Raw genomic sequence first — 23,735 nt, forward strand, 5'->3', positions numbered from 1 at the left:
TTAATATTTAATATTCCAGTCACACTCTGAGACCCCAGTCAGGAGCAGGGCCTCATTTTGTTAAGTGCTTTAAAGAGCTTAAGATCTAAGAAGACAAGTGACATATGACAGCTGGTGGGGAGAGGGATCCAGTCAAATGTATACAAAGTTTTACATACACAAATACATTTCTTTTGTTGTTGTTGTTGTTATAAATAGATAAAATATTGGTCTGATTCTTAAAACTGATAAGAACCTACAGCTTCGGTTCACTTTGTTGAGGTTTGTATTGTGGTAGTGTCAAGAGACCCCAACTGAGACTGATGGTTCATAAGAATGTAAAAATGGCCATACTGGGTCAAACCAATGGTCCATCTAGCCCAGAATTCTGATTTCTGACAGTGGCAAGTGTTAGATGCTTCAGAGGGAATGAAGAAAACAGGGCAATTATTAAATGATCCATCACCTATTGTCCAGTCCCAGCATCTAGTCAGATATTTAGGGACATCCAGAGCATGGAATTGCATCTTTGACTATCTTGGCTAAAGGCCATTGATGGACCTATCCTCCATGAACGTATCTCTCTCCTTTTCTCTTTTTTTTTTAACCCAGTTATACTTTTGGCCTTCACATCATTCCATGGCAATGAGATTCACACACTGAAGAACTTCTTCACCAAATGCACAGTCCTTTTGTTTGTTTTAAACCTGATGCGTATTAATTTCATCCTGTGCCCTCTGCGTCTTGTGTTATGTGAAAGAGTGAATAACGCTTCCCTATTCACTTACTCCACATAACTCATGATTTTATAGACATCTATCATATTCTCCTTTAGTAATCTCTTTTCTAAAATGAACAGTCCCAGTCTTTTTAATCTCTCCTCATATGGAAGCTGTTTCATACTCTTGATAATTTTTCTTGTCCTTCTCTGCACCTTTTCCAATTCTAATATATCTTTTTTAAGATGGGGTGACTGGAACTGCAGGCAGTGTTCAAGGTGTGGACATACCATGGATTATATAGTGGCATTATGATATTTTCTGTCTATCCCTTTCGTAATGGTTCCTAACATTCTGTTTAGTTTTTTTGACTGCTGAATGCAGATTAAGCGGATGTTTTCAGAGAACTATCTACGATGTCTACAAGATCTTCCTTGAATCTAACAGCTAATTTAGACACCATCATTTTGTATGTATAGATGGGATTATGTTTTCCAATATGCATTACTCTGCACTTATTCATATTGGCATTTCATTTGCCATTTTGTTCCCCCCCCACCCAGTTTTGTGAGATCCTTTTGTACCTCTTTTCAGGCAGTTTTGCTCTTAGCTATCTTGAGTAATTTTTTTCTCATCCACAATTTTTTTCCACCTCACTGTTAACTGTTTTTTCCACATCATTTATGAATATGTTAAACAGCACAGGTCCCAGTAAAGATCCTTGGGGACCCCACCATTTTCGTCTCTCTAATCTGAAAACTAATAATTTATTCCTACCCTTTGTTTCCAGTCTTTTAACCAGTTACTGATCCATGTGAGAATCTTTCCACTTATTCCATGCCTGCTTACTTTACTTAAGAGCCTTTGGTGGGGGACCTTGTCAAAGGCTTTCTGAAAGTCCAAATGCACTATATCAACTGGATCACCTTTGTCCACATGCTTGTTGACACCCTCAAAGAATTCTAATAGATTGATGAGGCATGATTTCCCTTTACAAAAGCAGTGTTTACTCTTCCCCAATATATCATGTTCATCTATGTTTCTGATCATTCTGTTCTTTACTATAGTTTCAACCATTTTGTCTGGTACTGAACTTAGGTTTACTGGCCTGTACTTTCTAGGATTGCCTCTGGAATCCTTTTTTTTTTAAATTGGCATTACATTAGCTATCCTTCAGTCATTTGGTACAGAGGCTGATTTAAGCAATAGGTTACATATGTCAGTTAGTAGTTCTGTAATTTCACGTTTGAGTTCCTTCAGACTTCTTGAGTGAATGCCATCTGGTCCTGGTGACTTACCAATTTTTAATTTATCAATTTCTTCCAAAACTTCCTCAATTGAGACCTCAGTCTGGGACAGTTGCTCAGATTTGTCACCTAAAAGAATGGCTCAGGTGTGGGAATCCCTCTGACATCCTCTGCAGTGAAGATGATGCACAGAATTCATTTAGCTTCTCCGCAAACTCTAGTCTTTCTTGTGTGCTCCTTTAGCACCTTGAGCATTGCACTTGGCCCTATAGAATTTCAGAGTGAGGAAATTGGATGTCCTCTGCACTTCTGGAAATCCAGCTAGGAGTCTTCACCATCCTGTCCCTCAAGCTTTCATCAATTTATTGATTTCATATAGGCTTTACGACAGTGGGAATGAGGAGGCGCTTGAAGCAGAGAATCATGGCTAGAATTGGGTGACAATTTTTGAACAAAATTTTTTTAGTGTAAAATGACCCTTTAAAAAAAAAACCCATAAATAATTATTTTTGTGAAAAACTTTGTCAACATTTTATTTTCTGAAAATTTCCTTCATTTTCTGGATATTTTTTCAGAACTGATCAAAAACATCATAGACAATATTTTTATTTATTTATTTATTTATTTTTTAACAACGTAAGTCCTCTAATTGTGTTTGCAAGGCGCTTTCATTCTTTGGCATATGTGTGTGGAGGGGAGGGGATTTAGAGGAAAGCAACAAAAATGAGTAGCAGAGTGTGCGGAAATGACTCATGAGGAAAGACTTAAACAAAACTTTGTTTTGGATAAACCACTACTAGGGGTGGTAAGAACAAGATTAATTTCTGGAAACATTTAAACCATGTACGACCCCTCCATACAAGGGGGTTAAAACAGGTATGGTAGGTGGGTTATAAGTTGGAGTTAAGGAATGCAATTTAAGAAAAGGAAAACGTAGGCTGGATATCAGGTGAAACAGCATAATGGTGAGATCTAACATACATGCTTCAAAGACTATCCTAAAACTGGAATGGAGAAAACCCCTGAAAAGAATGCCCTAGAGAAGAAACTCTCCAACTGTTTGGGAGAATTGACTATTTGATCTTTTAGCTCTTCCAATTTCTCAACTTCAGTATACTCTGAATCTCTAGTTCTTGGTGCACTGTTGATGCTGGGAGGTATTTTGAGTTAAGAAAAGCTGTTGCCCCAGTGCAGTATAAAGAAGTTTAATTAGTCCAAACTTTCCAAAGAATTTCTTTCCATGGGCACTACAGACCATATTCTCAAATGGTGTAAACCCATCATGCACCTCAATGGTGGTGTGCCAGTTTACATTAGCTCAGGATCTGGCCCATAAGGGTCAAAATTCACCAAGACTTTTTTTCTTCCATTTGCATTTGAATTACTCTAGCATTTCAGCCTAATGCTGAAGACAATGCAGTCTAATGGAAGCTTTTTTCAGCAAATTTAGGGGATTAAAGGCCTCGCTAAATGTAAGAAAACCATGAGTTTGGTAATTCAAATTATTACTGATCACTAAGGAAATTGTTTTCTCAATAATTCAGCACTGTAATTGATATTGATTTCTGGGTTTTATAGAAAATTCCTAAGCAGGAGACTTGAAAGAACAGAAAATGAAAGAAAAATGAGGGAGGCATGTAATTTCAGCAAGAAATAATGATTCTCAACTACAAAAGGCATTGCTATTGCATAACCCTTCATGTCAATAACAGACTTGCAAGTGATGCAGAGTTGAAAACTATTTCACTCTTTATTGCCTGGTGTAATTATCAATCAATACAACCAAGGCGCAAGTTGATGAAGATTACATTTACAAGACAGTGCTCAAGGTTTTACCCAGGCATCTTCCATTTAATTTTATGCCTAGTCTAACCTGTTTTTTCTTAACACCAGCACCCCCGAAAATCCCACAGTTGCAATCACTGGTACACTCCAGTCTTGGGAGCAATACTAGACTCACTAGTATAGACAAGTATCAGGGGGTAGCCGTGTTAGTCTGTATCCACAAAAACAACAACGAGTCCGGTGGCACCTTAAAGACTAACAGATTTATTTGGGCATAAGCTTTTGTGGGTAAAAAACCTCATTTCTTTAGATGCATGGAGTGAAAGTTACAGCTGCAGGCGTTATATACTGACACATGAAGAGAAGGGAGTTACCTCACAAGTGGAGAATCAGTGTTGACAGGGCCAATTCAATCAGAGTGGATGTAGTCCACTCCCAATAATAGATGAGGAGGTGTCAATTCCAGGAGAGGCAAAGCTGCTTCTGTAATGAGCCAGCCACTCCCAGTCTGGATTCAAGCCCAAATTAATGGTGTTAAATTTGCAAATAAATTTTAGTTCTGCTGTTTCTCTTTGCAGTCTGTTTCTGAAGTTTTTTTGTTCAAGAATAGTGACTTTTAAATCTGTAACTTTCACTCCATGCCTCTGAAGAAGTGAGGTTTTTTACCCACGAAAGCTTATGCCCAAATAAATCTGTTAGTCTTTAAGGTGCCACCGGACTCCTTGTTGTTTTAGTATAGACAAGACTCCAGTGTCACTGAAATTCCTACCACTGTCATGTACAGCAATTCGACTGCAGCCCATGTACCTGAGCTAATTTTGATCTAGCTTGCTCAAATAACAGTAACAGTGAAGCTATGCAGCATAGGTTGCAGCTACTCAAGTAGCTTCACTGCTATTGTTCATGCTAGCTAGAGCAAAGATATCTTGGCTACATCTACCCATGCTGCAGTCACACCTCTAATTGCAGTGTAGTTGTACCTGTAGAGGTTGAATGTGTATGTGACACAATGGCCAAGCTCTCTCTCCAGCCAGTGCGGTGCTATTGGTGTGCAAGACACAGACATATAAACACTTGTGGCTGCAGGAGCCTTATCCACACTATAATATTTCCAGTGCTGCTGGCGCTGGTAGTAGCAGTGGGAATTTCATTGAAAATGGGTCAGCATGGAGTAGAGAAAGCCTTAAGGGGTGTCCGACTTAAAAATTAGCCACAAGGCTTTGAAAATTAGCCAGAGGTTTGGGTTAGGATTTTCCTAAGAGCCGAATGGAGTTCTGTGTCCAAGGTTTAGGGGCACCTCATTCTCCTAGGCTCCTTTGAAAATGTCAGACGAAGACCATATCTATACTACGTGTGCTAGAGATGCACAGCAGCAGCGCTGCAGCTAGGCTGCTGTAGTGCCATAGTGTAGATCAGGGGTGGGCAAACTACGGCCTCTGGGCCACATCCAGCCCTCAGCTCCCGCCGGGGAGTGGAGTCAGAGTTTGCCCTGCTCCACACAGCTCCCAGGAAGCAGCCAGCATGACCCACTTCCGGCTCGAACCCCCTTTGGCTCCTATGTAGTATGCGGAGGCCTGGCCAGGCAGCTCTGCGCGCTGCCCCATCTGCAGGCACCGCTCCCGCAGCTCCCATTGGCTGCAGTTCCCGGCCAATAGGAGCTGCAGGGGTGGCGCCTGCAGATGGGGCAGCGCGCAGAACCGCCTGGCTGCGCCTCGGAGCCAGAGAGGGAACATGCTTCCGGGAGCTGCTTGCAGCAAGCGCCGCCCAGAGCCTACATCCCTTTGCCCCCCCAAGACCCAATCCCCTACCACCGCCCTGATCTCCCTCCCGCCTTCCGAACCCCTCAATCCCAGCCCAGAGCCCCCTCTTGTATCCCAAGCCCCCATCCCCAGCCCCAACAGCCTGCCCCATCTCTGATCCCCCTCCCGTCCTCCAAACCCATTGGTCCCAGCCCAGAGCACTCTCCTGCACCCCAAGCCCCTCATCCCTGGCCCCACACCAGAGCCTGCATCCCCAGCTGGAGCCCTCACATCCCTCCCCCATACTCCAACTGCCTGCCCCAGGCCTGATCCCCCTTCCAAACCCCTCCATCCCAGCCCAGAGCCCCCTCCTGCATCCCAAACTCTTCATCCCCAGTCCCACCCTAGAGCCCTCCCCCCCGTACCTGAACCCAGACCCCCTCCCACATCCATAATTCCTCATTTCTGGCCCCACCCAAGAGCCCACACCCCCAGCCGGAGCCCTCACCCCCTCCTGCCCCTCTACCCCCAATTTCGTGAGCATTCATGGCCTGCCATACAATTTACATACCCTGATGTGTCCCTCAGGCCAAAAAGTTTGCCTACTCCAGCATAGATGCTAACTACAGCATCAGTGTAGTTAATTCACCTCCCTGAGTGGAGGTAGGTAGGTCAACAGAAAAATTCTCCATCGACTAGCCGGGTCTGCACCAGTGGTTAGATCGGTTTAGCTATGATGCTGAGTGCTGTAGATACATCAACCTAACCTGCAAGTATAGACCAGGCCTTAAAACATTCCAACCTTCATTCAAGTCTGTGTATCCACCATTGGCAGATGATAGATCCCCGCTAACATGTAAATTACATGTATTGCTCCATTGAGAGCAGCTTCTCCTTACAAACCTAGGCCTAGCTTACACTTAAAAGTTAGGTCAACACAGCTATGGCAATCAATCTACACCCCTGTGCACCGGAGCTATGCCCACCTAACACCTCCCCTCCGCACCCCCGGTGTAGATGCAGCTAGGTCGACAGAACAGTGCTTCCGTCAACCTAGCTACCATCACGTGGTGAAGTGATGTTCTCCAGTGATGAAAAACCCATTCCAAAGTCTGCGTCTACGCCATGGAGTTCAGCCGATATAGCTAAAGTGCCGTACCTGTGTTGCTAAGTCCCCTGTAACGGGGTCTGCTGCCGGCTGCGCAGCTGGAGAAGATGCAAGGCCGGGCCTGCCTTCTGTGTCGTCTCCTCAAGAAAAAACAAAACATTCCGCCAGGCCTTCTAGCCCAGCCCCCACTCCTTTCCTCAGAGACCACTGCAGGAGACCCTCTCTCCCGGCAGCTTCGCTCTGTAGCGTCCCTTCCTAGGTCTGCCCTCACTGAAACTCCCTCTGACCCTTTATAGCCAGGAGCAGCCCTGCCCCCTTCATTGGCTCAACTAGGAGCACCTGCTCGAGCACAGGGGAGCTGGACCGACTTTAAGCACAGGAACGACCCACCCTGTCACATCCCTGTCGTATAGATATAGCCTTAGATAAGTCATAAATCAATCCATGGATTTTGGTAACTGCTCCTAGGGACTCAGGCACTTCCGAGCTCTCGGTCTGAGTCTTCTGCCATATGTAACCCTCAGCAACCTAATGCTAATACTCCTGTGCTCTGATACTTATCTCCTCGATTCAGGTATCTCTAAAGCAACGTACTGGGGTATTTTATCTACGAGAGCTTCTTTCTTTTTCTGTTTTGTTTTAATGTATAATCTGCAACACTTTACAATTTAAATAGGTTGCTCAGCCCAACTGCAGTCTCAAGCGAAGCTGAATGTCAACATGGCAACCTAGAGCGAAAATACTAAAAACGAGGCATTTATTGTCACAGACTGGGTGGTATTGGTGTGCCACTGCCCTCTACTGGATGGAATCAGAAGTACTCAATTATATCATGTAGTCTGTATAGCTAAGGTGAAATGGGGAATCTCCTTTAGCTGATGTGGTAGGGCCTGTGCTTATTTTGGAGCAGAAGGGTCTGAGTTCTCTCCCTGCTGCCGTTGTGAAGTTCCAAGTTCCCCTGGCAAGCAGCATGGTGATAACAGTGAAGTCACAGGTGGCCACGGATTGGATACAGTGTTATCAAAATTACGCTTATGAAGAGGCCCCTCGGTGTTGCCTGACAACAGAGGGTGTTCTATGACTGCCTTCCATTGTCAGTGTAAAGGCCTTTTTCAGCTTAGCCACTCGTCAGCAGGTAACATCAGAAAACATCCTGATGTTATTTACTATATCAAATGATTGGAAGTGGATACTGTATACCCTATAGTACTGGCAGTTCAGTGTCCTCCTCTGTATTCTGAAATGGTTTAGTCACCAATTGTGCCGATTGTTAATTGAAATCATCTGGTATCTCTACTTTAATATGAAGGGAATGTGATTTAACACTGGATCATTTTCTCCCAGAAGAGCTGTCCTTGCACTCCATGCAGTGTAGAATGCTGGTGTGTCTGGGCCTCTCATAGGGGAATGTTTCTTGCAACCTCACCAGGGGTCAAACACAAGCAGTCCCTTAATGAACAGAGCTTCACAACATCCCTCTAAAGTATTATTGTCTACGTTCAACAGAGAGGAGAGTTGCTCTAAATCACAGTGCCTGAACCTGCCACCCACTAGCCGTTACTTATTGTTTGCATTTGCTATCGCCATCGGTTGTCAAAAGGATTATTAGCAGTCCCAACTGAAATCAAAGTCCTACTCTGCTAGGAGCTGTATATGCCCATAGTGAAAGGGTTTAGAGTCTAAGTACACAGCAGACAAAGGATGGGAGTGGAAACAGAGAGGTGAAGTGACTTGCCCAAGGTCAAATCATAGGTCAGTGTCAGATCCAGGAAGAGAACCCAGGGCTCCTTAGTCCCACTTCCATACCCTAACCACTGAACCATGCTCTAGCCTTAGTTTGCCTGATCTTGTGTGTGTAACTTTAGCTCCTCTCGCCATACATGCCACTCATTCCTTCCCCCTACATTTTGGAGTTGCAACTGAGTGTTGTCTTTGTTCTTTCCCAAAGCTCAGTTTCGGGGGGATCCCAGTCCCAGGAAAGCCAGGAACCTTTCTGAAGAAAAATTTCCTTGGATGCATCGAGAACCTTTATTACAATGGAGTCAATATAATTGACCTGGCAAAAAGGCGTAAACCTCAGATCTACACTGTGGTGAGAATCAGATATGTCTGTTTTTCTTCTTTGATTCATCACTTCCTTCCAATCCCAGCTACTGACAAGTGCTGTCCCTCCTGCCAAATGATTGCAGCTTAGATTAGACCCTTATGTGTATAGTTAGTTAAAAGGTTATTCACCTAGGCAGCTGCAACATCAAGAGAGCTGTTCAAAGGTACATGCACAAATTAGCTGGTTTTACTCATTTCCAGCTATATTTGAGTCTGGGGAAGCTGAGTTGGAGGAAAGTTTTTACTCCTTCTCCTAGTGAATTAAATTTGGATCGAAGTCCCTGGGTCTCTCAAAAGATTCTCTCAGGCCATCTAAAGTAATAAAAGCAATATAGTCAGATTCTGATTCTCTTACTGACTCTGAATAAAACCTTATTCCCTGGGTGGTCTCCCTGCTATTCATTGTGAGAGGCTATCAAAATCTGGCCCATAGCTTGGGTTTGCCTTGCTTGAGGGGGCCGGGGGGTGGAATTGCCACACTTATTTTCAAATATGTTTCAATTCTTCACTTGTCCCCCCCCCCACCTCCATATATCGGAAATGTTGAGTTTTGGAAAGTGTTCACGAACTCTGTAGCCGGGGAAATAAGGAAAGGAGACTGGCGGAAATGTTATCAAAATGTTTTTCTGGGGTTTTTTTGTTTGTTTTTATCTTGAAAGTCACAATTTCACTGAAATTTCAAAATGTGAAACATTTCAACTAGCTCTATTTATCTTATCCAAAAGAGTAAGGAACAGTAAAAGAAATAAACAGATTAGAAACATTGGACCTGTTGTAGGAAGTGTCTCATGAATTTACATGTTCCAGGAACAAACTGAGGGACCTTTAACTTCATGAGGAAAGAGAACGATACACTCTACTTTCGTGTTCAGGGTTTAAAAAAAAAATACCATTGTGATTGTTTTTATCTCTTGAGTGATTTACTTATGCTCCATGTCTTTGGAATGTTGGACAATAGTATTTCCTTGGAGAACTTACCACATACATTTGTAAAAATAGGGCCAAACACTGAGGCAAAACGTTGACTTTGAAATGAACTTGTGAGTGATTCAGTCCTAAGTTTCAAAAGACACACATTAGTAGGTTTTATCCAGGTATTAAATATGTTTTTTTTTCTGTCACAATGTGGGTCTTTTTTGGAGTCTTTGAGCTGGGAAGAATGACGACACTTCAACTCCAAAAGCACAGACCTCTTGGTGAAAAAATAAAATCCTGCTTGATCAGAGGAATGGCCCCCAAAATGTCTACACCTAGTGCAAAGGACAGAAAATGCAGACTGGCAATATAGACCCTCCATTTAGACAGTACGCTTGGATGGTGCATTTTATTATCATTGCACTTGTCCTTTTCTGCAACTCATTTGTAGTCACTGGACTTGCAATAAATGTCCTTCGGGAAAGGCCTTGAGACAATGAGGCAATATGTCTCTTCTGAACTGGAATTTGCCTTTAGATTTCCCTGTTCAACCTGTAACCATTCTGCTTGGTCATCCCATGCAATGTTAGTGACTATCTGCCTTCTCTCCGGGGAGCTTTTTCTTTCCATTCTGGTAGATTTTCCTCTTCAGTCCTTGACCTTGATGACTGTCATGTAGAGTCCCCGCATTCCCTCTCTTAATTGTTCAGTGGTTTGGGTTGGAAAATGTTGTCAAACTTCCATAACCATCAGTACCACCACCACCACTTTGGGATGAAATCTCATGTTCACCAAGTGTCCCTGTGTGGCTTTTAAAAACACTTAAAATAAATCACCCAGTCTTTTAGGGCTTGTCTTCACTACCCGCCTGGATCTGCGGGTAGAAATCGATCTCTCAGGGATCGAATTATCGCGTCTCGTCGGGACATGACAATCGATCCCCGAATCGATGCACGTACTCCACCAGCCCAGGTAGGAGTAAGCGCCGTCGACGGAGGAGCCACGGCGGTCGATTTGCCGCCGTCCTTACAGCGGGGTAAGTCGGATCGGATACGTCAAATTCCCGTAGCTGAATGTGCGTATCTTAAATCGATCCCCCCCGCCCCCAGTGTAGGCCTAGCCTCAGAGAGCCTAATTGTAGCTGCTGGGGCAGATTTTATACACTGCCCGACTCCTTTTATGTTGCCCAGGCAGTGGAAAGGGAGTAGAGACTGGCCAGCTTTGGGGAGTCCACAGCTGGTGTAAAGCTAGCTCCTATGCAAGCCTCCCATCAGTTCTTAGCCCCCCACCAAGGGGGTCATGGACAGAGCATGATGATAAGAACATAAGAACGGCCATACTGGGCCAGACCAAAGGTCCATCTAGCCCAGGATCCTGTCTTCGGACAGTGGCCAATGCCAGGTGCCCCAGAGGGAATGAACAGAACAGGTAATCATCAATTGAGCCATCCCCTGTTGCCCATTCCCAGCTTCTGACAAGCAGAGGCTAGGGACACCATCCCTGCCCATCCTGGCTAATCGCCATTGATGGACCTGTCCTCCATGAATTTACCTAGTTCTTTTTTTAACCCAGTTATAATCTTGGCCTTCACAACATGCTCTGCAAAGAGTTCCACAGATTGATGCACTCTGGCACTCCCCAGCTCGTGGATGGTCACTAAAGCACCATATCTAGCTAGGACTGATTAGAGGGCCGACAGTGGGTCAGGAAGCTGTAACCAGCCCTCATCTCTGCTGCATCCATCAGAAGTTGGACACAACAGAGCATCTGGCCTCCTCGTTCTACCCCATATCTGCCTAGTCTTAGGACTGGGCCACACTAACCCCCCAGTTCGAACTAAGATACGCAACTTCAGCTATGTGAATAACGTAGCTGAAGTCGAAGTACCTTAGTTCGAACTACAAAGTACTTACCGTGGGTCCACATGCAGCAGGCAGGCTCCCCCGTTGACTCCGTGTACTCCTCTCGCGGAGCAGGAGTACCGTCGTCGACGTTGAGCACTTCTGGGATCGATTTATCGCGTCTAGACAAGACGTGATAAATGGATCCCAGAAGATCGAACGCTTACCGCTGAACCCAGAGGTAAGTATAGATGTACCCTTAGGCTTTTGGCCTACAGTTTAGCCTTTAGTGAGATCATCCAGACTTTCAGACCTGTGTGAAAGAGACCTTGAGTAGAACATGGCGGGGAAGTAGATTGGGAGTAGGAAAGAAGAAAAGACAGTTCTTGAGTTTCTTGACACTGTGCTATTGTTCCTGTTCACTTAAAATAGGGAATGTTCCCCTCCCCATTCCCCAGGTTCATAAATGTATTGATGTATTTTTTAAATAGCAGAGAGAACCCCTAGTCCCTCTTTGCGATCTGAGAGGAAAGTGTCAGGCTTTTCCATTTCCTATTGTAAACAGGTGTAGTCAGCACTCGTGTGCTTGAAATTCTATGTCAGCTTGCCATGCTGAATCTGGGAATGACAATTCAGCATAGTGAGGGATGTGGTGACACACAAATGCATCACTGTGCTCCCGGGGGAAATAACCAATTGCCAGCATCAACGAGTGAGGAGAAATGCCTAGTGACAGGAGAATGTAAACTAATAATTCATTCCTTTCCAAACATGCTATTCTGTTAAGTTGATTTGAGGCCCTATCATCTTGAGAAGAATCTGCTTGTCTATACTCATGTCTCCTTCTGCCTAAGCACTATGATAAGTGTTCATTATTACGTCTCAAAATCAGGCCAGTCATTTCTAAAGATCCCAAGTAGCGCTTATAGGTCAGAGAGTTGGAAAACAACACATTTTTGTTACTTGTACACTGAGGAAAAATATGTTGGAACCACTGAGAGAAAACAGACGTGGATCACCACAATGCTTTCCCAGCTCTCAATTTTCCAGAGTGCACCATAATTTCTGCAGAGACGGGTGGGACTATAGGGGGAAAATGCTGAAATTGCATCCTGGCCTACCACAAGACCCCCGGTGATGGATCGCTAGGCCGAGTCCAGTTCACTTTGGTTTTCCACTAGAATTTTCAGAATTTCCACTAGCAGGTCCAGAATGAGGCTAAGTGAGTCCCTTACAGCTGTAGTTCCTAGACTCTGGATTGCAACTCTGAAACAATAACCTTTTTTTCCTGTTTCCAACCGTCTTACACTTTAATGTCTCATTAGCTCTTTATAAGTGCTGGGAGCATGGCTTTTGGTTAGCTAGCAGATGGGGTAGAAATCCTGCTGGCTACGACACTGACGTTTCTCAGGGCACCCCAGGGCTGTGATTCAACTTGTTGCCACCTTCCTCCAGTGTGAGGGAGTCTTGTGTGCCCAGCTGGGTGTGAGCTCCCTATCACAAGCAGCAAGTCATCCAGTCAAGCACTCTCTGGGCTGTACCAGCCCTGCTGGTTGACAATAGATGCAGCCAGTCGCTGACTCCCTTCAAAGTGTCCCCCTGTGGTATCTGGCCCCGATCACTGAAATCCCAGCTCCTCCATTCCCCAAGGATCAGAGATCCCCAGCTTACCAGTTTTACCTTAGAGCACTGCTCCTGAATCACACACACAACTTGAATCTGGTTATAGTAAAGCAAAAGGACATTTATTTTAAAAAAGAGCAGAGATTCAAATAGAAACCAGTGTGTGTGATGGAAACAGATGGTTACATTAACAACAAAATCATAACATGCAGACTAGGGCTTATGCTTATTAATAGTCACCTTTCCTAGCGAATAAAGTAGATTGTCACTCCCAAGTTCAGTCTTTTGCAGTATTTGCTGGCCCCAGGGAGCCAGAACTTGGTCTGTCATAAAACATCCTTACACATCAAGATACCTCTTCAGTGAATGGATGTAGAGTGTCTTTCTCCACCCTGTGCTATACTGAATCTTTTTATTTTATTTTTTTGGGGGGGGGTCTTTATTCACAGATATATCATAAAAGGAATGATATGACAGTAATGATATATCTGTGATATATCATCACAGATATATCATTACTGTCATATCATTCCTTTTCCCTTCCAAGTGGTTTCAATATTTATAGTTTACCTTTGATGGTTTTCCATTGACTTGTCAAGATTGTTGCAATGATGGACAATAGCACAGGGCATTACATAATTAGCCAGGTGGAGGGGGGTCACAACAGTGAGACACATAATTTCCTGGTGACTCAATTTCATTCCAAGAACGTATAGTTATGTTATTCCTTAAACATTACAATATACACATCTCACAATGATTAAGAGTAGCAATAAGTTACAAGCTTTCAGTAGAGACGTCACCTGCTGCCCTTTATGGCTAGATACCATGAAATTATTTGTTATTACCATGATATTCAAGCAGTTAAGGATGTCAAAGCAACCCCCCATTCTGATTAAATGACCCTGTGTTTTAAAGTCTCCTCCAAATTATGCGTGATCAGTAATCTGCATAGTACCCTATATATATATACATAGTGTAGGAAGGAGGGTTAAATTTACTCAACCAGAGTTAGGAGCTGGAATCTGAGCTATTCAGTCCCATGGTTTAAGCCGGGGTAGGCAACCCGCAAGATGATTTTCAGTAGCCCTCACACTGCCCGGGTCCTGGCCACTGGTCGGGGGGCTCTGCATTTTAATTTAATTTTAAATGAAGCTTCTTAAACATTTTAAAAACCTTATTTACTTTTCATACAACCATAGTTGAGTTATATATTATAAACTTATAGAAAGAGACCTTCTAAAAACATTAAAATGTATGACGGGCATGCGAAACCTTAAATTAGAGTGAATAAATGAAGACTCGGCACACCACTTCTGAAAGGTTGCCGACCCCTGGTTTAAGCCATTAGTCAGTCCCCTTTGGCCTTATCATATTGTAACTCACAGAGTTTAAAGGGGAAAACAAATTCAATGAAGAAACTAATAAAAAAAGTTGATCAGAATTGCTTTGCAGGCACTTTTCTATTTTAAAGTGGATATTGCTGAGTATCAATAATAAAAAAAAAAAATCTCCTTGCTACTATGTTTTGTTCCAGAGAATAAAATCTAATAAACCACAGACAAGTTTACCGTGGATTGACATAAAGCACAAGCCAGGGTTGTGATAATTCGCAAATTTCAGCTAACTCATCCGTTATGTTCACTCCTCAGTAAGGTGAATTGCTGGCTTTAGCCTTGCTCTCCCTCGTCAAAGGAAGGAGACTATTGAGTGATCTATAGATTTGTTTAATTTTTTTTTCTTGCTGTGCCTCCGTCCGTCCCCAGAAGGAATGATTTATAATTTTTCAAATTAGCTTTATAGCTGCTCCTGTCATTTGCAGCCGAGTCTCGGCTACGGCCGCCTATTATGGAGCGATAATGTTCAGTTACTGCAAGTGCAAAGGCTGTAAAATCTTTTGTTACAGTGTTGGCCTGTGACCTAAAAGCTCAGGAGACTGAGATAAAGAAAACTCAGAGCTGTTTAGCCAAGCATATAATCCCCCGGAGTCCCACAGGGAAAATACTTTAGTCTATTGAATGCTTTATTTTGGTTAAATGATACTTTTCCTTGTAGGGACCCAATCTCTAAATAAATAAATAAAGCCAGCATGACCCTCCTCTACTCTGTTATTAATACACATGAGGCCATCTCTTATGCTCGGATAATCTCAGCTTTGTCCACTTACCAGCCATCTGACCTCTCCCTGTAACTCTCCCTAGATAAAACATATCTCTGCTTTATTGGATACTATCCCCAAAGTGGCTAATGAACAGAATAAAGATCCCCTGTTCCTTCAGGGAAAGTTAGAGCTCAGAAATATTCTTTGCTCTCCCTATTCACGCTATGGGCTTGGTCTGCATCTCTTTGGTAGGCTAAACATAGAGGGTTCTTGTTCAGGTGACTGTTCTGATGTATCAGCATCGGTTCTTCTGGCCATCTGCCTCATCCTACTGCGACTGTAGCAGTTTCCCCTGTTTCTTCAAAAACAGCTAGGACTAGGTAAAGCCAAAAAAAAAAAATGCTGAATGGTTCATTCATGTCTATTCTTCTAGGGTTTGAGTCAAAGCCCTGAGAAGTCATTGGAAAGAGGCCAGTTGGCTTTGGATTAGGGTCATGGCCTTCAGAATCATCTGGTCCTCTGTGTGGTATCGCATTTGTATCCCAATCAACTATATGGCAACAGTATCCTCAAGTTGGGTCTCTTAGAAAAATATTTCATCTCTTCCTTGAACACTAAAGTGCTGTTTTCTGCTATGATTTCAACTGTTCAATCAACATCTTTCCCAAATTAGGACACACTCACCCCGCTATGTCTCTCCTGACAATATAGAGAGTGATAGAACACTGCTCTAAGAGGTGAGGGTCAGAACAACATTTGCCTAGGAAATATTTAAACATCTCCATTTTATTCTGTAGATTTAGAGAGTTCCACTTGTAATAGCAGTAAGAGCCCTTTTGAATAGATTTCATTACTTATTAAAGGCACAGTTAATCAGTTTGGAGACATCGGATTCAATGGAATTCTCAACTGCCTGATGATAGTTAGCTGGCGTTTCTAGCAGCTGTACGGAACGGATCCCCCTTCTCTCTCTAGAGACTAGACTCCTCTTATCCTATTTCCCTGCCAATGAACATTTACTTTTCAGTTAAACTGGGTTAATTTGTAAAATCAACTGTTTGCTGAAAGTCTTGTATGCACTCGAGAGATTCCCAAACTGCAGCCAACTGGGTCTGATGAAATGTAGGTTTATAGGGAATTGTTTGCTTTTGACTAGAGCCAGTGGAATAACTTCTGTGGATAATATTCATTGCACATTTAACCCCTTTTATTTTGCAAAGCTTTCCAACTTCAGTAGATGAAGTATTCCACATAGTATAATTCACATAGTATTCTTTGCAGCTAGCTGTAGGCAGGTCCTTTTAACATTTGAATCTGGTCAGCTGTATGACATTAAGGAGGCTTGGTCTAGATGAGTATGTGGATGGGAGACCAATCAAAACCAATCGGTACTGGTAATTCAGTAAGTAACTGAATTTCATCTGGGTAAATACTGAACTCTTACCTTAGCCTGCTGCTAAGAGGTGTTGTGCTGACTTTCAGATGAGACAGAAAAGTGTGCTTGAAGCACACAAGATCCCACCATATATTTTTCACATATGGGGACATTTACTCCAATATCCTGACCAAATTCGAACTCAGGTAAATTACATTCTGCATACTTAAAATCCTGGATATAAATTCAATCAGATGACGTATACTTCACTTTCTAAATCTATCAGGGCAGATCTATTAGTGGAGGTAACTACATTGACATTCATGGAGCTGCGCTGGCTTATACCAAAAGTTAATTTGGCCCATTCTGAAATTTTGCTGTGCACTGTGAAACACTTGGTTTATTCTGGGTGCATTTCAGCCAGTTAGTAACGGTTGCAAAGAATTTGGAGACAAAACCGGATCTAAACTCTAGCTTCATTTAGCCATGTTGTGCCATGTAAAGATTAGCACCCCGCTTGCTGCTCATGAAGCAAATAGCTCACTTCTTCTAATGAGAGATGGGGGTGAAGGCTCAGAAAAAATATGAACGGCAATGAACATTCTCTCTGAACTCAAGCCTCTGTATGTTTTTAGTGGTCCATGAAAGTTCGACTAATTTTTTTGTAGAATGAGTTGAAATATTTTCAATGTAAAAATTTCAATGACAATTTTTTCTGCATTTTTAATTTTGACTATAAAAATATGAAAATGTTGAGCTAATTTTCAGTTTTTCTTGGCATGAGTCCAATCAGATTTACCTATTTGTTCATGTAATTTTCATGTGTTTTTGTGCCTTATGATTTTGGCGGAGGCCAGAAGTAGAAATACCCCAAGAAAAGTAGTCCTTCTGGTATCTCCTACTTAGATGAAACCAAGATATACTAGAAACTTTTAAAAGGTTATGGGAAAATTTCCATCCCAGCTCCCAGGTGATTGAGGCTTAGATAAATTTGGATATTTTTCGGATAAGAACACCTAAATCTTTATTCTGACAGGACATACCCTCTGTTTTTTTTTCCCATTGCTTGTTTTAGTACAAACTGTTCATCACCTAGAAAAAAATAATCCATCAAGAGTTTATTTCATCCAGTAAGATATTAATTATCTTTCTGGCACTTTATTAATTTCCAGTGTAAAATAAAGACTAGAAAGGGTCTTGAAAATGATAGGGTATAATTCTATTACCTGTCTTGTCATTTCAAGAAGGGATTCCCCAAGCCCCATACAAGTTGCTACACATCAGTCATGTATTGTTCATTATAATTATCCTGTTAGAATGAGCTATCAGCTCTGAGAGGCTGTACCGTGGAGAAAGCATTTCACTTGAATGGGTTTATCAGATTTCAGTCCATATTTTACAAAGCTTCTTGGTTCCACGCAATCTGGTTGCAGCAATTTTCTAGATTTGAAGAAATGTGATTCTGTAAATATGTTTTGGCCTCATTAATTATTACGTTTTTGTTATCTGACTCGAATGGCCTGGCTAGATAATCAGCATGGAATATGGCCGAAAAAAACCAATAGGGTATCTTCTCCTACCGGCTGCAATTAGATCTGAGATAATGTCCAGAATGGAACTACTCCAGTAGGTCAGTACCTAGCTTCTCAAGTAGTCCCCCTGACTTCAGTGAGAGTGCTGGCAGGGTAAGGTACTAAACAACCTAAGTATACCATTGAAAATGTGTTTGATTTTTAACTTGGCTGTCATCATTTTGTTGTGCATGCAGCATTGTAATAACTTCCCAGAAATTGTTTCTGTATAGGCAACAATGGGAAGGATGTGGGTAAGAGTGCCCTGTGCCATCGTTCATAACCATTATTAATCAGAATGGGATCATCCAAGGATTCATTTCTACATTGCTTTGTGGAGTAATGAGACTATGTCCTAGAGATTGGTCTAAGAACATTGGCCACGTTCCACTTTGGGTGCTTACATTCTGCCTACATACATGATTCCTGTAATTTTCATGTAATAAATTAGTCACCCTAACAAACTAGTCTGTAACTTTACTAGTTCATAAAGGCTAATACCTTTCAGCCCCGAGGTGGCTGCATTTTAGTGGTGGGAAAAACTTGCAATTAGAATGACGTTTAGGGTAGTGCTCTTCATCCACGGTGATCACAAAGCACATTAGAGGAACAATTTCACCCACTACTGCTGAAGTGTAGGTGCTCTGGGGTGAGACATGATGGCTGTTTAACAGTACACAACAAAATGACGCAGCAGTTTTCTGTCCCCTTTGAAGTCTTTCATATTGGGAGGTGCTAAATAAATCCAAGGGATCATTATTTTTTATGGCGTGGTAGATATACATATAAAATAAGAAAAAAATACATGGTGAGGTTTCCCACCCACTGCCCCAACACAAATTCTACTATCTAAATGTACAGAAACCACCATATGTATAATCTCTGGAACAACTGATCTGGTAGACAAAAGAGTTTGATCCTATTCTCATTTTGGTCAATGGCAAAGCATCCATTCTTGAGCTAAGCTGAAACAGGATCAGGTCCGTAATTGCATCTCAGCAAGAAATTTGCTGGCATCAACCTATGCAGATGAACTAAATGTACAATGTTTAGAACTCCTGTGGGAGAGCAAAATAATCCCCAAATCAAGGCCGGCTTTCAGGGTATGTGTTTAGAGCAGCTGGCAGGTCTCCAAATGAGGGGGAAAAAAAAAAAAACCAGCCTGACATGTTTGCTTCTTATTGTTTTTTAGGGCAATGTGACTTTTTCCTGCTCAGAACCACCAATTGTTCCCATCACCTTTGTCAGCTCCAGCAGCAGCTATTTGCTTTTACCTGGCACCCCCCAGATTGATGGGCTGTCAGTCAGCTTCCAGTTTCGAACGTGGAACAAAGACGGGCTGCTTCTGTCCACGGAGCTGTCTGAAGATTCCGGAGTTCTCCTGCTTTACCTTCACACTGGCAGGTTGACACTTGTCATACAGAAAGTGGCAGAAAACTCCATGGAGATCAGTGCAGGTACTTTCATTGGCTCCACTTTCCTGTGCCTGTTTCTAATCTCTGGGGCCAGCCATATTGACGGGGAGAACAACCACCTGAGGGAAGGTCTGATCTTGTTTTTTTGTTATCAAACTGAACCTTATCTTTGGAGCAATAATAGCAGGACTGTCTACGTTAATGCTGGGCCTGAACCCAGGAAGCTTGGATCCGGGTAGCTCTGGCCTAAATCTGCTGAACAACAATTTTCTTTACAGTCAGCCTAAATTTTCTGTAGAAAACCAGACCGACTAACTTCCATTCCTCCATAGAGAAGTAGTGAAAATCCCAGCCTTTGAGCTATTAAAAATGACGGGCTAGATCCTTGAGTTTGATTGAACTCCATTTCCCAAAGGACCCGAGAGGACTGGGTAAAACTGGCTCTAATCCACCTCTATCCCTCCCACCCGGGACCCCAACAATACTGGAGCCAGTTGGGGTCAGTTCGACCCCTGCCACAATTTAGGAAAACCCTATGGCTCCTCTCAGTTTGTGCCTGATTGCAATGACTCCCAGAGCCATGCCCCTTTCCCTGGGCCATGCCCCTTTCCCTGGGCCATACCCCAATACACCCCCTCATTGGGAGCTGCCAGGTGGGGGTGGTGCAGGGGTTGCAGTGCTTGATCAACCGCATGGAGGATTCCTTAGTGCTAGGGGAACCTAGTTGGCCACTTAAGCCAGCTCTGAGGCTACGTTACACAGCTGGAATGGCACAAAGCAGACTTTAGTAGGGCCAAAAATGGAAAAAAATACTCTTAAAATAGAATGTATGGAAAAGCTCTGTAATGACTCCTGTGGCTAACTAATAGGCCTGTTCTCTCTCTGGTAGATCCAAGCACAGTCTGGGCACGTTTCATGCAGGCTTCCCATTATAGCACTGTGGATGCCTCCCGGGCATGACCTAGAGCATTCCCGTCATTAGAATTGTGAAGAAACTGGGACTTGTAGGAGATGTGGCAAATTCATTTTCACTTGGGATCTGAACTCAGACTTCCCAAGGCAAATGAAGAGTGCGCTGGTAGATTAGAAATTAAAAACAAACAAACAACAAATCCATTAGCCAAAACGTAGTAGTAAATAAAATGATCAGCAACATTAAAATATTCTGGATAGAAACTGGACCTGGACAAATCCCTGGCTCTTAAAGGGAGCAAAAATCTTCGTTTGATAACCTTTAACAGGGAAGAGTTGGTCAGCTAGAACCCTGGTGTTCAGGATGTACAGCTCTGCACAGACACTCTTCAAGAAGCTGGCTAAAGTCCCAGGTTGCCCCCAAGTAAAGGTTGAACACAGAGATTTCATCCTTGCAATGAAGTTGTTTGTGAAGGTGGGAGAAAGTCAAATTATTTTGCTTGTTTATGTGGTTGTGAAATCATTAATCTGAGATAGCGCAAAATATCAGTGACATGGCTACATTCACATGAAAAGCATGGAAAAATGGCAAATGTCCACATCTCCCTGCAAAGGCATTTTTGTTCACAAATAGGTCAAATTGGGGGTGGAAATGGGTCTATCTTCTCTTGAACAATTTTCAGACCTTAACAACATTTTTCACTTTAAAATAGTCCTATTCTTGGTTGAAAATTGGTCCATTTTTCCTGGAAAATTGGTCAATTTTTCCTTGGAAAATGTGCATGCTGTATCAAAAGCTTTTATGGAAATAGTCTCATTTCCTGGCTCCTAATTAAGTGATTTCCCCCACACAGTTTTTGCATTTAGTTTTCAGTTGTTAACATGCCTCTACTTATCACTAAAATCCTTTTCACTTCCTCCAAAAAGCAATGTTAATGTGAGAATCCCATTAGCAAGAGTAAATATCAGAAGTCCAATTCTGATCTTGCTTGCACCATTTTTATGCTGGCACGCCTCCATTGATTGCAGTTAAATTCTGATTTACACTGGTGTAAGTGCAGTCAGAATCCTGTCCAGTGACCTGTCAGACTGTCAGGATAGATGACCTGGGATTCTTACATGTTACAACATTTGAAGAGTCATAATTCTGACATGGATTCACAGAGTAAAGAAGCAAAGGGTCAGCTTGTCCCCAGCCTTGCACAGGTGTGCAAAAGAGAGAAGACACACTTAGCAATATCCCCCAGGAATGTTCCCTATAGAAGTGGCTGTGCAGAGTGGTACTCTTGGCTTCCAAGGAGCACTGTCATCAAACACAATGCACATTGGCCTCCGCATAGCCAGATGATCTTTTAACTTTATTAAACCTTATTGGGGGGGGGATTTTCCAAAGTGCCAAAGGGGTTTAGGAACACAAGTCCCTTTGAAAGCCAGTGAGTCTTGTTCTCCTAAATCCTTTAAGAAGGTCTTGAAAATCTCTCTACTTTTTGTTCTATTCCAAAGCACTTCCAGAGGTAATGGACTGAGCAGAGAAGCATCAAATCATCAGCTCGACTGGTTATTTCCTGCTGCCTGCTCTTTGCATTCCCAGCCAGGCTGTTTCATTATTCCCCATGCAGTAGGAGACTGAACATGAAGGAGGCTTGGTGAACACCATCACCTCCTCCTCCCCTCTTCTCCTTTACCCTCCGCATTTGTCTTCCAGGCAGCAATCTCCATGACGGGCTCTGGCATTCAGTTAACATAAACGCCAGAAGGCATCGTATCACCCTGACTCTGGATAACGACGTCGCCGCAGCTGCTCATGCAACCACCCTCTCGCAGATCTATTCTGGGAACAGCTACTATTTCGGAGGTAGGCTGTTTCAAATAGATTTCACCGTCCAGGGACTGAGCTTTGAAAGGCTTTTTCTCCTCTGCGTTGTGTGGCAGAGAGTTAGGAGCTGGAATCGCAGGCTTTTGTCCCGGCGATGAGGGGCAACACGTGCTGTGTTGGTGTGCAGTCTGTCGTAGGAGAGGACTGCTGTGGGGCACAAGTGAACACGAGAGAGAAGAAAACAGTAAACAAACCAATATGGATGAAAGAGATTGACTCCCATCAGCCAACGGGGTATACAACCAATACCTCTTCCACTGCTACATAGCTAGGCTTCCTACTCTCACCATCACAGCTTCATATGCCAGATCCATCTTTACTCCTTAAATAACTACAACCCTGCTTAACTTGGGAGCCCAATATAGGTCTCACTGAGGAACCCTTCCAGTGAGCTCCTGTATTTACGAGCAGCCCGTTGAACTTAGTGGGCTGTTTGCATTAGTAAGGCTTCCATCATTTGCATCCATTGCATTAGTAAGGGTTCCATCATTTGGCCCACCTTTGAATTGACCGGCCTCCCCATTGAATGTAGAGGTTACGGTGCCATTACATTTTAACAGAGAGAGAAAAAAAATGGTGTTGAAAGAGATGTGACCAAGCTGGGACAGAATACGAAACTTTCTGTCCTGCCTGCCCTCTTTTGAATTAAAAAGGAATAAAAGTGAATAAACAAACAAGGCCGTTATCTGGAGATCTTCAGGACAGGTCATCCTTAACACAGCTATATTCCAGAAAGATGCAGAGTATTTAAAAAAAAAAAAAAAGTTTGGATCAAGGGATATAGTTTTATGCAGTGGTATTAGGCAGGGGACAAAGAGGCAGGACTCTTGGGTTCTGGTTTTTTGGCTCTACCTCTTTGAGTTTGGGTGAGGCACTTATCCTCTCTGTCTCTCTCTCAACCCGTCTCTAAAGTGAGTATAAAGATGCGGGGGTGTTATGAAGCTAATTCTTATTAAGGACTTTGACGTGACAGACACCACATATGCTTAAATCAGAAAAATCTGCCTTTTTTTAGCTAATGTAAAGATTTCTATGTTTTACAGAAAGTGCCTCTTATGGTATGTCAATCATAAGTGATACAAGGTGGGTGAGACAATATCTTTTATTGGACGAGCTTCTCTTGGTGAGAGAGACTTTGAGCTTAGAGCCCTGTGTCAGCTCAAAAGCCTGTCTCTCTCACCAACAGAAGTTGGTCCAATAAAAGATATTCCCTCACCTGTCTTGTCTCTTTAATATCCTGGGACCAACATGGCTACAACAACACTGCGTAATCATAAGTGATGTTCAGAAAGGCCGTGTGTTTTAAAGAAAGAGTTCAGTTTCGTATATAGGGTGAAATTCTGATGTTTAGGTCTGTGTTTGGCCCATCTCCCAAATAAGTATGTGTCTATATGACAAAGACCCGTGCTAATGTGCTTATTCT

At 42.9% G+C, this 23,735-nt stretch overlaps 1 protein-coding gene across 3 annotated transcripts in view; it reads left to right on the forward strand.

The window, feature by feature from the left end:
- CNTNAP5 (contactin associated protein family member 5) overlaps nt 1-23,735 on the forward strand; it is a 409,890-nt gene that overhangs the window by 207,168 nt on the left and 178,987 nt on the right. For all 3 annotated transcript variants that reach the window (XM_054043237.1, XM_054043235.1, XM_054043236.1), the window contains 3 exons: nt 8,526-8,669; nt 19,302-19,566; nt 22,142-22,291. In XM_054043237.1, coding sequence (XP_053899212.1) covers nt 8,526-8,669; nt 19,302-19,566; nt 22,142-22,291 — 559 coding nt within the window. The remainder of the gene's footprint in view (nt 1-8,525; nt 8,670-19,301; nt 19,567-22,141; nt 22,292-23,735) is intronic.

This window comes from Malaclemys terrapin, chromosome 11 (genome assembly GCF_027887155.1).
Source record: "Malaclemys terrapin pileata isolate rMalTer1 chromosome 11, rMalTer1.hap1, whole genome shotgun sequence".
Classification (NCBI taxonomy): Eukaryota; Metazoa; Chordata; order Testudines; family Emydidae; genus Malaclemys; species Malaclemys terrapin.